Source organism: Rattus rattus, chromosome 1 (assembly GCF_011064425.1).
Source record: "Rattus rattus isolate New Zealand chromosome 1, Rrattus_CSIRO_v1, whole genome shotgun sequence".
Classification (NCBI taxonomy): domain Eukaryota; kingdom Metazoa; phylum Chordata; class Mammalia; order Rodentia; family Muridae; genus Rattus; species Rattus rattus.
In genome coordinates this window covers 205,701,315-205,716,732 of record NC_046154.1, presented here as the reverse complement: position 1 = coordinate 205,716,732, position 15,418 = coordinate 205,701,315, and the positions used below count along the sequence as shown (strand labels likewise).

Below are 15,418 nucleotides of genomic sequence, written 5' to 3'. Positions count from 1 at the left end.
TTCTGGCTCTGTACTCATTTTTTATTTGGTTCTTTGGTAAGAACAGATTACAACTGAAATAGTCTCATAATAGTGTGGCTTGGATTGTTAGGTATGCACGTCTGTCAGTGCTGCCTCTTCGAAATCCAGGAAACACAACAGAGGCTCCACGGTACAACAGCATTTAATGGTCAGAGACGGTTGTACAGTATTAGAATCAGCCACAGAGCTGTGTGAGGACAGGATCCAGTCCTCTCCCACAGCAGGCAAGCACTTACTGGACAAGAGCTGGCATGTGGCTGGGCCCACAACCTCATCCCGTGATAGCTCCCAGCTCCCACTCTTCCTCAGGGGAGGGTGTGCACCCCACATGCAAGAAGAACCCTTGCCCTTGTCAGGTGGGATGGGACTGTGAGTATGGTCAAGGGGAAGCTCTGTGGAAGTGTCTGACAAAGCTCAGGGGCAAGGGTTACCCCAGCTCCCCAACTCCCAGTGGCGCTCACTTTCCCAGCTTCTTCATCCGAGCATCAATGCTGGCAAAATTCCCCTCAACTGTGGCCAAGTTTTCACGCATCGTTGTCTGAACCTACAAAAGGGGAAGAGAAGCCTTATGTTTGTTTGGCCCAGGTGTCTATCAGATGAGGAACACCCATAAGAAACTGTAAGAAAAAGAAACAGAGTGGGTAAGATCTACCTCAGTTGCTGGAGTGCTTGCCTAGCAAGCATAAAGCTCTAGGTTCAATTCCTAGTCCCACATAAAATCTCATGCACCCCAGACATAGTGGCAAGCAAGCCCTTTAATTCCAGCACTTGGAAGGCAGAGGCAGATGGAGCTCTGTGAGTCTAGTCTGGACTTGGGGCAGCCAGGGTTTACATAAAAAAACCTTGTCTTGAAATTGAAAACAAAACAAGGTCATAGTTTGATGCCAACAAGGGCAAGGGTCTGGAGAGATGGCTCAGAAATTAAGAGCACTGGCTACTCTTCTTGAGGACCCAAGTTTAATTCCCAGCACCTATGTGGGATACATGAAAATTGTCTCTAAAAGAAAGAAAAACACAGCTTTGGGTCTCTGGTTTTGGGAGGGGTGGGTGGGTGGGTGGAGGGAATGTTTGGAGCAGCAGTTTCCAGACTACCCTTTGGGTCCTGTGGCCTTAGGTCAGGGTCTTCAACTAAGGATCTGACCGACCTTCAGAGCTACTACTTATTTTATGAAAGGACAGGTGACTTCAATGAGATTAAGTCGTCATAGGTTCAGAGCTTTAGAAAGCTAGAAGAAAAATACACCAAATTTTTTTTTTCTTTTTCAAGACAATTTCTTTCCCTTGATGTCCTGGAACTCACTCACTCTGTAGACCAAGCTGGCGTTGAACTCAGAGACACCCCTTCCTCTGCCTCCTGAGTGCTAGGATTAAAGGTGTGTGCTATACCACATCTGGCTTTTTCTTTTCTCCATTTATTTTGAGACTAGGTCTCGTGTAACCATGACTGGCCTGGAACTCACTATGGTTACCAGGCAGGCCTGGAACTCAAGAAATCCCCAACTCTGCCTCTGGAGTGTTAGGGTTAAAGGTGTGCAACGCCACACTCTTTATGACGGTTTGTAATGTAGTTCTCCCCACAGCACTAAGAATAGTTCTTCCCATAGAGACTGAGTACTAGCTGTGTGCTGAGCATTTGCCACTGCAATCAATAAAAACAGGCTGCTGCTGCTGCTGCTCAAAAGTGTTGAGCAGTTAGAAACCCTGACTGCTTCTGCACAAGACCTAGGCCCAGTCCTTAGCACCCAGATGGTGGCTGTAACTTCAGTTTTAGGGGAACTGATGCCCCCTTCTGGCCTCCACAAGGACCAGGCACATACACGATGCACCCATGTGCATAGAAAAAAACACTGATACATATAAAATAAAATCTTTCAAAAGGTAAAAGAGGAGGGGGAGGAGGAAAAGGAAGAGGAGGAGGAAGAGAGGAGGAACAGGGCTGGGGAGATGCTTGGCATTTACTTTGCAAACATCAGGACCAGAATGTAGATCCCTAGCACCTATGTAAAAATGTGGGCCAGGATCTAGAGGGACGGTTTAGAGGTTAAGAGCACTGGCTACTCTTCCAGAGGACCCAGGTTCAATTCCTAGCACCCACATAATAGCTCTCAGCTGTCTGTACCTCCAGCCCTATGGATTCCAACACTCCCTTCTGCCTACTGTGGGCACTAGGCACATTCATGCTGCAGAGACATGCATGTAGATAAAACACCTATACACATAAAAATAAATTAAAAAAAGAATGGGCATAATGGTACTTGTCTGTAACTCCAATGCTCCCATGCGTATGTGCAATGGGATTTGGAATATTCTAAACCTAGTTAGAACAATGAGTTCCTGAGATTCCTTTAACCTCAAGAAGGTTAAAGGCCTGAATAAATTATCTCAAGGGTTAAGAGCATATACCAGTCTTGCAGTTAACTGCCTAAAGTCAAGCTCCAAGAATATCTGGTGCTTCTGATATTCACAAACACATACACATTCACAAGGGCACATACATACACAGAGGCACACAATCTTATACACACATACACACGAACATATACATACTCTCTTACATACTTAAACACTCACACTAAAATATTTTAATAAGAAAGTAGACATAAGGGGTTGGGGATTTAGCTCAGTGGTAGAGCGCTTGCCAAGGAAGCGCAAGGCCCTGGGTTCGGTCCCCAGCCCCAAAAAAAAAAACAAAAAAAAAAAAAAAAAAAAAGAAAGAAAGAAAGAAAGAAAGGTTAACCAGGCTCGGGTACAAAGGTCCTACAACTATGAAAACAATGACATTTAGAGTTGTGAGACAGAACCCTCTGAGGTAGGGCTGGAGAACGTCAGGTCTGCCCTGCCCTGCCCTGCCCTGAAAAAAGTGGCAACAACATAAAAAGCCCCACACACCTGGGTCAGGAGGGCAGTATTGTCCTTAAGAGAACTTGCCATCATCTGCTGGGTGGTATCCAAGTGTGTCAGGAGCTGACCAAACTGCATAGCTGTAGGAGTGAAGAAGGCATGGCTAAGAGCAGGATCCCTGGTGAGAGGGAACCAAAGGCCCTGGCCAAGGGCCCAGCCCATACCTTGCTCATGAAGTTGCTTGATGGTGACAAGTCGCTGTACCAGCTCAGGGAGAGTGGAGGCCACAGGGCTCCAGCGCTGGATGGTCTCATAGAGCTGGTGCACCTGGAAAAGTGTGCAGGCCCAGAGGGGACACTGCCGTCAGACTGGGGAAAGGACAGCTGGCAGAGGGAAGGTGCTCCTTCAACTCTCTCAGCTGATAAGACCTGAGGCTGCAAAGTCCCTACATTTGGATGTTACCCCTCAGTGGAGGAGCCTGGGGGAGCACAGCGGGGTAGAGATAGAGAAGACAGTTCCTGACCTTATTCTGTGTGTCTGCGTCCTCCACAGATGCCTTGTGCTTAGCAATCTCATTCACCTTTCCCAGGACACTCTGAAAGCACAGGTGTTAAGGGTGACGGGGCTCCCAGAGTAGGGCTTTCAAAGTCCCAAGCTACTGAGAATCCAGCTAGCTTTCTACTTAATACCTGCAGCCGAGCCTCTACTTGGTCCAGAACTGCAAGGTCCAGGGCGTTCACTTTGGCCTGTAACAGTTCTACCGTTTCCTAGGTCAAGGAAGAGTTTGGACAAATGTCACCAATAAAGAACCAGTAGGTCTGCGACGTTTCACTGGAGCTAATATACAGCTGTAAACCCAGTCACTGCCATAAGTAACTATTCCCACTGACCTCTGTAATCCACACCTCCAGCTCCTTCCACACTTACCATAAGGCAGGCTCCCTGTAGACCTGCAGAAAGGGGATTCTGGGGGAAACAGAGGACGGAAGTCAGTAGTCTTCATATAGTCAGTCACAGGATAATTCCCAGTTCTAGGGTAACCCCCTAGCTGACCCCTCCCAGATTCTGGGAACACTGTGAACTAAGGGATCAGTACTCAGGGCTTACTACTGTAGACAGTACAGGAGAACATCCGACCTGAGCATCCTGATCACAGCGGACAGTGGCCTCCAGCTCTGTCAGGCGCTTCTCGAGTTCTGCAACCTATGGGGGAGGAGGAAGGAGATGAGGGGAAGGAGGAGGGAGAGGAGGAAGAGGAGGAAGAAGAGGAGGTAACGTTTGCCACCCTCCAACCCCTGCCAAGGGTTCCTTTCTTGGAATCCATCCTGAGCTACCTTCATAAATTTAAACTCAAAGTGGATGGACCACTTGGGAGGTAGAGGCAGGAGGATCTGGAGTTCAGAGCTAGCCTAATTACATGAGACCCTGCCTCAAAAAAACAGAAATGCAAGGAGGCGCAGAGATCGAGATTTCTGGAGGAATCAAAAGCCTGCCCAGCACCCACTCCCCAGGCCTGACCCTGTAAGGCCATGTCTCCTTCCCTGGTTCCCAGCCTAGGCTACCTGGCTCTTCCCTGGCTCCCAGCCTAGGCTACACTCATACTTACTTTGGCAGCTTGCGAGAACTTGTCCTGCTCAGGCCGTGAGTGGAGTTCGTAAGTGACAAGGCTGCTATCTGGGGGAGTGCCACCTGTGCTCTTTCCCCCTGAGCTGCCTTTGCTGCTCTTGGTTGCTTCCAGCTGCAGCAGTAAGCGCCTGGGGCAGAAGAACAAGTGATAATATGGAGACCCAAAAGCTATTTAAGTCTCTCTTCTGCCTCATAATTCTCATTAAAGAATGGCTAGGCTGTCTCCCTCCTCAGTCCTCCACAGTCCCACTCAGCAGTGACTCTGCTACTAAGCAGGGCACTCACTTAGCTAGGGCTCCATCTGGGTCAGCGAGGTTGATGGCAGCATCTGGTCCCAGAAGCTTCTCCAGGTGGGAAGCCACCAGCTGCTGCTTCAGAGCGGCCAGTTGTTTAGCCAGCACCACAGGGGTGAGCTTCTCCTCAGTGGCTGACTCCTTCACTGTTGTCTGATGGAGGAGGAGTCACAATGACAGGAAAGAAGTGAGGAAAAAGAGCAACAACCTCAAAGAAAGCCATGGCCAGGCAATTTTATTTACTTTATATATCTGCATGTATGCAGTCTGTGTACTACATGCATGCAGTGACCATAGGGGCCTGAAGGGGACATCAGATCCCATGGGACTGGAGTTACAGATGCTGGGAATAGAACTTGGATCTTCCAGAGGAGCAACCAGTGCTCTTAATCTTCCCAGCTACCACTGCCACACCCCCAGGATAGATTTTAGAACAGCACTGAATTTAGCAGCATTAAATACAGATTTGTACTCCCCAACTCTGGAAACCTCATAGCCCTGCACTCAGAAGCCAGTATATGGACGGTGACCTTGATCTTCTCCACCTCCGTTGTCAGCTCCTGGACTTCATGCAGTAGTCGTTGGTACTTCTGCTGCGGTGTCTCCTTCACTCCCAGACCCTCTCCAAGCTAGAGAACAAGGAGGAAAGGGACGTTACCTCTCCCATCAGAGGGAGCCTTAGACCTAAGTCATAAGGTATCCCTCTAACACCTTCGTACGGAAGAGAGGGGGACAACCAGAGGTCTGAAGACTCCAGAACTGTAGCAGAGAATAGAACACTCTCAAGTATATCCTGCTTGGAAGCCAGCCAGACAAACTCACACTAAGACTGTATCCCTCAGGCTCAGCAGCTAAGGGCACTGGCTGCCCTCACAGAAGACCTTCAGTCCCCAGCACCCATAAGGCGGGTTACAACCCTCTGTAACCCTAGTTCTACAGGATCCAATGCTCTCTTCTGGTTTCTCCAGACATCAGGCACACATATAGTACATATGCATGCATGCGGGCAAACACTTATTTACACAAATAAAAATAAATTTAAAAAAAAAAACCAAAAAACCCAAAGCAAGGTGTGATGGTACATGACTTTAATCCCATCACTGGGAGGCAGAGGCAGACAGATCTCTTGAGTTTGAGGCCAGCCTGGTCTACAGAGCAAGTTCCAGGACAGTTAGAGCTACCCAGAGAAACTCTGTCTTGAAACAATAACAAAAACACCACCGAAATAATAATAATAATAATAATAATAATAATAATAATAATGATAATAGTGATACTCCAAATAAAAAACAAAACAAGAGGGGGCTGGAGAGATGGCTCAGCGGGAAAGAGCACTGACTGCTCTTCCAGAGGTCCTGAGTTCAATTCCCAGCAACCACATGGTGGCTCACAACCATCTGTCATGGGATCCGATGCCTTCTTCTGGTGTGTCTGAAGACAGTCACAGTGTACTCATATACATAAAATAAATAAATTAAAAAAAAAAAAACAAGAGAAAAAATTAAAATGAAGAAACAAAGCCCACAACTTTTTTTTTTTTTTTTTTTTTTTTCGGAGCTGGGGACCGAACCCAGGGCCTTGCGCTTCCTAGGCAAGCGCTCTACCACTGAGCTAAATCCCCAACCCCCAAAGCCCACAACTTAACACTGCTCACTCCCCTGCAGGCCTGCTCTAGGCTGCTCTAGGCTGCACCTCCAACCCCTGCAGGCAGGCCTGCTCTAGGCTGCCCACCACCCATACTTGTCACCCACAAACCATTTCATAGTCTCCAGACTCATATCCTGTCCTCTTGGTCTTTCCAATGCGATCTGAGAAATCTGCCAAAAGAAGAAGACTACTGAGTGGGCTGGCCTAAGCCCAGACCTAGGTGATTGTGAGGGCTCCTCCTAGAAGTCTCCACAAGGGAGTAGAGCCTCAGAGGTCAGGCAGCATGCTCACTCTCTAGGACCCCACACCCACCCCCATCTCCCCCTCCAGCCTCCAGCCCCTGCTCACCAAGCCCCTTTGTCCCCACTCTCTTGTCCTTGAACTTGTCATAGGCAGCGTTGGGGTTGACGATGATGTGTTCCACACTTGTGCTGCTCAGCTCCTCCTGAGGAAACAGGGGATTCAGCCCAGGGGCAGCCCCATTTCCACCTTAGCATTTCTTCTATTCCATAAAATCCCCAAACTACTTAAGACACTGCATCTTATTTTTCCAAGGGGAAAAGAAGGGGGTTCCATTCTAAGCTACCCACCCAGGCTCAGTCTGAGAAAGTGAAGCTTCCTGGAGAAACTGGAACTTCAGTAGTATAAATATTACCACCCTGATTTAGCTAGGAACAGAGGCAGTGTAACCGCCCCCACCCACACTGTACACAGCCTCCCTCCCTCAACCCCCCCAGTTATCCGGCACACACCATGCACTCAGGGTCAGAAACAAACTTGGCCTCTCCTAACCTCTCCCTCCCCAAAGCAAATCTCCTTTCCTGATCAAGTCCATTTAGAGCTGACTTCCCATCCTTGCTGGACAGGAAGAAGGAAGGCAAGGGCAATATTCTGCATGTAAATGGAAGGTTTAATCTTGTGGAAGGTAAGACAGATACAACTTGGAGATGTTAAGAGGACTGTTGGCAGAGGGTGTGCTTACAAGCCTGGTTTCTGGGCTACTATGGGGCTAGACAGCTCAGGGGATACAGAGAAGTAGCAAGGGATCAGGGGGTTGTTTTTAAAGGGACACCTTACAAGTATCTCAGGAGTGTCATAGGCAAGGGCCATACATATAGCCCTCAGCAGAGAAGTGCAGCATGTACCCCGCTACTAGATCCCCCTGCTGCACCCAAACATCAAGTCAGGTATGTGTAGAGAGGGGAGATACTGTACCCTAGACCTGAGGCTGAGGTTTCTCCTTACACATCAACACGCTCTTCAACAATTACATCACGACACCATGTCCCTCTTCCAACCAGGAAGGCCACTACAGTGCTGAAGGAAGGGAGGTGCCTAGGAGTGCTGTTTTGTTAGGGGCTGACATCTTCCTGAATCTAGGAAATGACGTTCAATCTGGTTGTTGTACATTAGAGTCCCTTAAAAAACCTACCTACCTACCTACCTACCTTCCTTCCTTCCTTCCTTCCTTCCTTCCTACCCTCCTTCCTTCCTGGAGAAGACAAAGAACAGGCCTGCACCATGTCTTAGGTGCTGAGTTAACCTCTGCCTGTGTGTGGCTATGTGGGAAGCAGGAGGAGAAACAGGACAGAAGAGAGCAATGGCCAGAAAAGGCTCCATCCTTCCCTCTCCACTGAGTCACAGGAGGAACCTGGTGGACGGCAGCCTCAGGAGCTGAGGACAGGAGAGAAGGTGAGGACAAAGTAGCAGCTTCTCTCTCCACCTTCAGGCAGATGCTAGGCAGAGGGACAAGAAAAGGGTCCAGTGGCCCATATACAGGTCCTGGAGAGAAGAGACATTTGAATCCCCATCACCCCTTTCTGTTGGAAGCTCCTACTTGCCAAGTAGCTATATGGTTTCTGGTCTCTAAACTGCCTAAGGACACCAGTTCCAGACAGGCAAGCATCTATGTTGCTGGCTCCTCTCCAGAAAAGCCAACAAGGCAGAGGCCCATTTCAGACAAGCATGGTGGCACACGCTTGTAATCCCAGCTAGACTAGAGACTGGTACAGCAAGCCAGGCGTGCTGGCTCACAGCATAATCCCTGTGCGTATTTGGGAAGCTAAGGCAGGAGGGTAGCTGCAAGTCTGGAACCAGCCTAACCATCACCATGAGTTCCAGGCCAGCTAGGGTCACAAGACAAGACCCTACTCATAGGAAAAAAAAAAAAAAAAAAAAGACAACGACCTGTTAAAAAGACAGCCAGACACAGCAACACACACTTTTAATCCCAGCACCTAGGAGGCAGAAGCAGCCTGGGTTACTTTGAGTTCCAGGTCAAGCTAGTCTATACAATGAGACCCCATCTTAAGAAGAAGGAGGAGGAGGAGGAGGAGGAAGAAGAAGAGGAGGAGGAGGAGAAGAAGACAAGGGACGAAATGCTGGCTGTCACTCGGTGCTGGAGTACTGACCCTGCAAGCTTAAGCCCCTGAGCTGAACTTCTGCTACCACAAACACAAAAGAAAAAAGGAAAGGAAAGGAAAAGGCATGGGGGCACAACCTGAAGTGAAAGGAAAGTCAAGCCACAGCCACACTCTCGAGCCCTTACAGACGGTGCTCTGTGAGGAGCAGCTCTGTTCTGAAGTAGGGAGAGCTGAGAACAGCAAACGGTCCACACTGAGGAGAGGGTCAGTGGTTCTCAGCAGCTTGCTGGAGAAGTAAGGCCTGGGCCAGGAGGCAACCCAGTGATGGTCTCAGATGGTGCCTAGTCTACCAGCATCTCAAAGACCTGCCATGCCACTACAGTGTCTTGTGAGACAGGAAAGGGTGCTGAGTGTGGGACTGACCAGGAGGTCAAAGGTTTAGTAGAGACAGAGAACAAAACCCATTAAAAAGCAGACGAAGGTTGGGCTTCTTACCAGCTCCTTGTGGTTTCCCCAGAGGTGAGAAAATCAAGAGTTAAAAAGGAAAGGGTGTGGGGGAGAGGGAGGAGGGAGGGAAAAAAAAAAAGACAAAATTGTTATTAGCAAATTGTCACATGCACTACTAAGTCTTCAAACACTGCACCACAGGGCCCCAGGGAAGCCTAGCAAAATTTGGGGGCCAAGAACTCTAGCTGAGGTCAGAATCTGCCCCAAGAGAAGGAAGACCTCGAGACCTTTTCCTGTCTGGTGCTGAGGGTGCCGCAGAGCCTTGCCACTTAGCAGCAGCCACTGGGGAGTGCTGGACATGAGAGTTAGCTCGTACAAGCTGGTGCAGAACAGGAAGTGCAGAAGAGAAGGCTCAGGTGAGGGGCAGCTACAGAAATGGCAGGATGTGGTGCAGAGAAGGTGGAGATTCTGGGGACCTGACACTGACCAATGGCCCACAATCCTCAAGGGAGGGTCTCCCTTAAGTAGTTCACATGGCTAAAGCCTGGATTCTCCAGTTGAATGGCTAGTAAATGACTCTGCTACAGCTCTCGATGATGAAGGGGACCTCTGCTGTGATTCCACAGCACAGGATCCCAGGGGACCCCAAGATCTGCAGTTACCAGCCTATGGGCAGAACACGTTTCCCCAAGCCCCAAGGCTCACTGAGCAGGACATGGGGGAAGATGGGTAAACTTCAAACAAGTCTTACTTCAGTGCAGGTCATGGAGACATGGCTCTTACTTCCCAGGAAGAGTGGTGGGCTCGGTACTATAGGAGGGAACTCCAACTGTGTGCCCTGCCTAGCTCTGTTGATGGATGAGTGGAAGGGTAGAGGGCTGATTGACATGGTATGTGAGAAAACCCACAAACGTGCACTTCCTAACAGTTCATCCAGCCTAATTGTGGATCCATTTATTTTAGCCTCTTTTACCCACATCCAGTGACTCCAAGGTCCTCGGATGTCTGTCTGTACACAGTGGGCATAAGCACTCCCAGGTACACACATGCAGAACCACAAGAGAAACAGAGGTATTATACTTGTTTCTGACTTGCTCTTACCAAGCTAAAAGCAGCTTAGGAAAAACTCAAGGAGAAGGGGGAGACCATGGGCAATAAAGTGAAGTTCAAACCAAGAGGGAAGGGGCAAAAACCAAAGCATTCCAGCAAAAAACCACAACAGGGATGAGCAGTGGTGTGTGCTGTGTATACCAAGTCTATCTGCGAAGAAGTTGAGGGATGATGAGGCTTAGGGCCTAATTCCTACACATGTAGTAGAAGCAGTTGTCATAGAAATTTAATATACAACAGGAAATTAGAAAAAGTCTAAGTGCTCTGATCTTGGGTCCAGCTCACCTGGACCATGGCTCCCACTCCCTTTCATCAATGGTTGTCTGGCCAAGTGGCTGTGCCTCAGAGAACTAGACCCGGGGTTCTACATCACACAGGGACGGCACGGTGGCCACTCTGCTGAGGCTGTTCAGGCTCTACACAATACTTCAGCCAGGGGGACTTCAGAACCATGGTGACAAGGAACATGGAGAGATCTGTAGAATAAAACTGTCTATGACGGGCCAACATGATGCTGACAACCCATCATTTCTAAAAGAGGAATACTGAAACAAAGACTAAGGAAGCACAAATAACCAAAAATATTCTAAAATCGCACATAGCACCTTTCCCATCCTGCTTGAGTCTTTCTCATCCAATAAAAGACCCTTTGCTCTCCACCCCTGTCTACAATGGCTGAAGGCCAGCTCATAAAAATTTCTTCTTGCAATTTTTTTCAAGTCTACACCCTTTTGTTTAAAGGCCTCCATGTTTCGACTCCCTCCTTCGTCCAGTTTTATTCTGCAGACCTCACAAGGCAAAGAGACAATGATTCACAATGATTCGTGCATCACAGTTGTGTTTCTAAACGTTGATTGATGATCTTTAAACATAAGGCCAGCCAGGCTCAAATAGGGATTCATTGGAATTTGAAACAATTAGCTACAACAATTGCAAAGTGGCAGAGCATTGCATGCAAGATGGCAAATGAACAAACATGCAGAGAAGAAGCATTGAATGGCCTTACTTGTGCAAACTAGTGTCCAGGCAGGGTGGTGAGGAGGGAGGATGGGGGAAGCATTAGGAAAAACTCCGGTAAGTAAAGTGCAGCAACAATCAATGAACACAATCAGCTTACTTTGTGATACCTGGTACTCTGAACTACGAGAGAGCAAACCTCTGACAGGTGTCTAATTTTGGGCAGGCAAGGGCAGGGCATGCCTCAGCTGGGGGAGGCACCAAGTAGACTCAGAAATCTTCCTTCTCCATGGCCTTGGGGTAGTCACGTCATACAGGGAGGGCTGGAGTTAAGCCCTGTTCTACTGAGGTGTCCTTAATTCCCTCTTCTAACGCCCTGAGCAGAGAGCTTTCAGGACCCAAGGCCAGGGGAGGGTGTTCCATTAGGGAGGTGAGCTTCCAAAGGGGACACTCTGAGAAGCCATTGTCTCAGTCAGCCAGGGCGTGGCTGAGACACAGATCTCCCCATACTATGAAGGGAAGAACTGCTAGCCTCTGCTGTTTGTCAGCCCATTCCTATTGTATAACATTTTACTTCCTGCTAAAATTGTTTTAAAGAAATAGAAGAAAAATTGGAATCATTTGGAAAAAACAAACAAACCAAATTTACTTCTTTCCTGTCCCACCCTTCTCACTCTGGGCATCATGGTTCTTTAATGTCTAAGTTAAACTAGCAACTAAGATCTAAAGAATATTATTTACTTTCACAGGGACTTTATTTTTTTCTTTGCTTGACAGTAGAGAAATCAGAGGAAGGTTAAAGACACTGAAGGGCCACTGGGCCATTCTTCTTGATATTCCTTTAGAATACTACCCGGAAGCCAGGTGTGGTGGCAAATGTCTTAACTCCTAGCAATTGGCCAGCCTGTGCTACATAAAACTACATAGGGTGTTCTAGGCCAGACAGGGCAATACAATGAGAGCTTGTTTCAAAATTAAAATAAAAAATAAATTAACATTTGCAGACCCCTAAAATTATTTACAATTTGGCTATATTAGCTGTTCCGAGGAAAGAGAACCAAGAGGCAGGCAGAGGTGGGGAACTTTTTCACGACACAGTCTTAAACGTTTTTTTTTTTTCCACAAATGTATGACTTAATTTGAAAACAAATGAAATTCAGACTGAAAACAATCTGGAGATTCCGCAGCGGCAGAAGACCTCATGGCTCAGCGGCTCCCAGCCAGCACCCAGGCCTCAGAGCCACAGTGTTTCTGGACGCGGCCTTCCTAAGGCCCATAGGGACATGTAGGGGCCAAAGACATTAGCTGACATCAGGAAGTGACTTAGCTCTCAGGGCTCCTGCAGCACTGAAGGTCTCCACACACACTCTTCTAAGAAGCTGGCTGAGCCACGGTGATGAGAGCAGCTGCAGCACCTGGGTCTACAGGGCTGCAGTGATACTGTCTGTCTGTCTGCATCAGCGACTGGCAGACAGTCTCTCTCTGCACGCTTGGTATTCTACAGGCAGAGGTTCTGAGCCATCGCTGAGTTGGCTCCTCATCTTATGCTCCCCTGCTCTAAGGACAGAGTTAGCTGAGGCACCTCTTGGAGTGACAGCTTCACACTCAGGTACTTGGACAATGACACCATCTGCATTATCTCCAGATACTTAAGCTTGAGGGAAGAGGGATCGGCAGACTGACATGCCAGCAAATACAGAAGCCACAAGGAACACACTGTTGAGAGAAGGGACAGGGAAGTCATTCCCACAGTGTAGGAAGCACTTCCACATGGGAGAACAAGATAAGAATAAGTGAGCACGCCAAGCCATACCAGTGTAAGGCAGCAGCCAACATCCCCAGAACTAACCAGCCCCACAGACATGGCCACAGGACTGACAGACACACACACTGGGCCTGCTGACAATGTCCCCATGACTTTGGCCACGCCTCCACTGCGCTCTCATAGCATCAACATGAGCCCAGCTCGGTGTGGTTTGGAATAAAACAATCTATACAGGCCACTGCTGGACCTCTGTGCTCACAGCACTTTACTAACGTCTGTTCATTCCCTTTGGGCTTTTTCTTATGTTACCTATACATATCCTAACTCCTACATTTCCTGTATACATCCTAACTGTCTCGGCAAAAATCAAAAGAGAATGAACATATTCTTTTAAATGATAATAAATTCCTGGTTAAAGTGTGCCCCCCACCACCCACCGACTCCTTACAGCACACAGAGCAGACTTAATATATTATTACCATTGTCTCTTCTCTGCTGATTACACCTTCCCTGATAGTTAGTACAGTTCCAAATTCAAGTTCTTGCTAAGTACTAATAATGATTTAATTTAATGATTGAAATATCTTATAAAATAAAAAAGGCCCACCCTAACCTTGAACAATGTATTATGTTCAAGTTTTATAATTCAACACGTGGCTTAGAACCCAGGGGCCTCACTAATCGATTGCTAGTCCAGAATGTAACTGCTTTGAGATACTTCAATTGTATTTAATAAGACTTGGGTTTTACAGGTCTTGTTAGTTGTAATCTCACTGGCTTGACTCTCCTTTCTGGTATCGTTCACTGGTGGCTGCCAGCAGCTGAACAAGGCCTTTAAAAGTTCTGAGACCTACATACCACCCAGGCTGGGGTTGGCATACCCACTTATTGTTGTGGCTTGCCAGAGAAGGGAAAGGGCCTGTATCTGGGGAGAAAGGTCAGAGTCCCAAGGGATCCTGAGGTGTAGCACATAGTCTTACCGCATCAAACTCTGCTTGATCATCCTCAGGTAGGTCGCTGGTTTCATAAACATCTGGCTCGTTCCTGGCCTGCAGGGAGAAGCAGGGATCACCCAGACTCATTTCCCAGCATTCCTCTTTTATCCCATTTCCTTTGAACAAGGTACTGGAAAACCACACTGTATCTCAAAGATTCTGTCCTCCACCTCCCCTGTATGTTGGTTCCCTTCTCTCGGTGGGGTGACCACAGGTACAAACTGGGACCTGGGATAAAATGACCAGTGTTAAAGAAAGATGTTACCCTGAACACTGCTGAGAGGCTAATCCTTGCTAATCATTTTGTCCTAGTCTGGTGTGAGGGTTCCTTGAGTTAGGCCCTGCACATCACTATGCAAGGGTTGAGAGTGACTCAGGACCTTAGTTCTCAAGGTCCTGTATGCCAACCTCCCAACCCTGAGAATGCAGAGAGGGCAGCACGAACGGAGGATACATGCCGGTTTGTGTATGAGGAGCAAGCACACAGGCGCTCGCAATGCACAGATCTCCCTGGCAAGAAGGCCATCAAGTGGCCTGGTGAGTATGGCTGGAGTAAGGATGCGGGGGCGGGCAATCGGGAAATTTGGGGCGACAAGAGCACTGTTGACATGGACGGTACAAACACTCGGGCACAAGTGGTAAGCGCCTGGAAGTGATTTCTGGGCGGAGAAACCCGCTACTGCCAGAGAGGGGGCCCGACACGGTCCAACGGCCGGCCCAGCCGGCTCTGGAGTCCAGAAGGTGCTGCGGCCGTCCAAGGGCGAGCGGCGGGAACCCTTGGGGCGAAAGGCCTGCCAGCGGGAGGGGTCGCGGGCTGGTTTCTGTTGGGGGTCCTCGGGAGGTCGGGGGCGCGGTCTGGGGAGCCGGGCCCGGCCCTGTACTCACAATGCCGGGGAGATCGGCGTATTTAGGGTCCGCCATGGCGGCGGCGAAGCGGGGCTGGGGGAACCGGGGCCTCGGAGGAGCCGGGCCGGTGACCGAGTGGGGGAGAGGCTGGGTCCGGGTCCCCGGCTAGGCGACGATAAGGGGAGCGGCGGAGGAGCAGGAAGTCTCGCGACAGGAGCAGGCCGGCAGGAGGGGACCTCAAAAGTCGCGAGGACAGCCGGCTACCACACCCCTGGACAGGCTGGAATTGGTGAGAGCGACAGTGAATGAGGTAATGGCGAGGAGACGCCGCCTAGCATTGTGGGATATGTAGTCCTGGTCTTCTGGGGCTTGGGCTGGCAGCGACAATAACAACCTTAGGGAGCTATTACATACATTTTATCTCTTTTCGTCTTTAATAGTCTATGAAAGGAGTTTCATAATTCCTGCCGTAGGTAACCTGGAAATTGACTAGATGAAACCACACAG

The 15,418-nt window shown here is 48.8% G+C and overlaps 1 protein-coding gene across 3 annotated transcripts; it reads right to left on the bottom strand.

The window, feature by feature from the left end:
* Window positions 1-15,179, bottom strand: Dctn2 (dynactin subunit 2). 3 transcript variants are annotated; one of them, XM_032913746.1, is made up of 16 exons: window positions 14,951-15,179; window positions 14,051-14,119; window positions 11,355-11,363; window positions 9,287-9,292; window positions 6,777-6,873; window positions 6,537-6,598; window positions 5,312-5,410; window positions 4,774-4,934; window positions 4,469-4,616; window positions 4,000-4,065; window positions 3,790-3,828; window positions 3,552-3,629; window positions 3,386-3,457; window positions 3,087-3,189; window positions 2,911-3,002; window positions 1-565 (listed from the first exon to the last, which is right to left on the bottom strand). In XM_032913746.1, exons 1-16 carry the CDS (start codon window positions 14,984-14,986, stop codon window positions 479-481), a joined length of 1,224 nt encoding a protein of 407 aa, XP_032769637.1. In that variant the 5' UTR covers window positions 14,987-15,179; the 3' UTR covers window positions 1-478. The 3 variants fall into 3 exon arrangements, with proteins under 3 accessions (XP_032769637.1, XP_032769644.1, XP_032769653.1); XM_032913753.1 differs by lacking the exon at window positions 11,355-11,363 and having other exon boundaries at window positions 14,951-15,178; XM_032913762.1 differs by lacking the exons at window positions 9,287-9,292; window positions 11,355-11,363 and having other exon boundaries at window positions 14,951-15,178.
* Window positions 15,180-15,418: the final 239 nt, after the last annotated feature.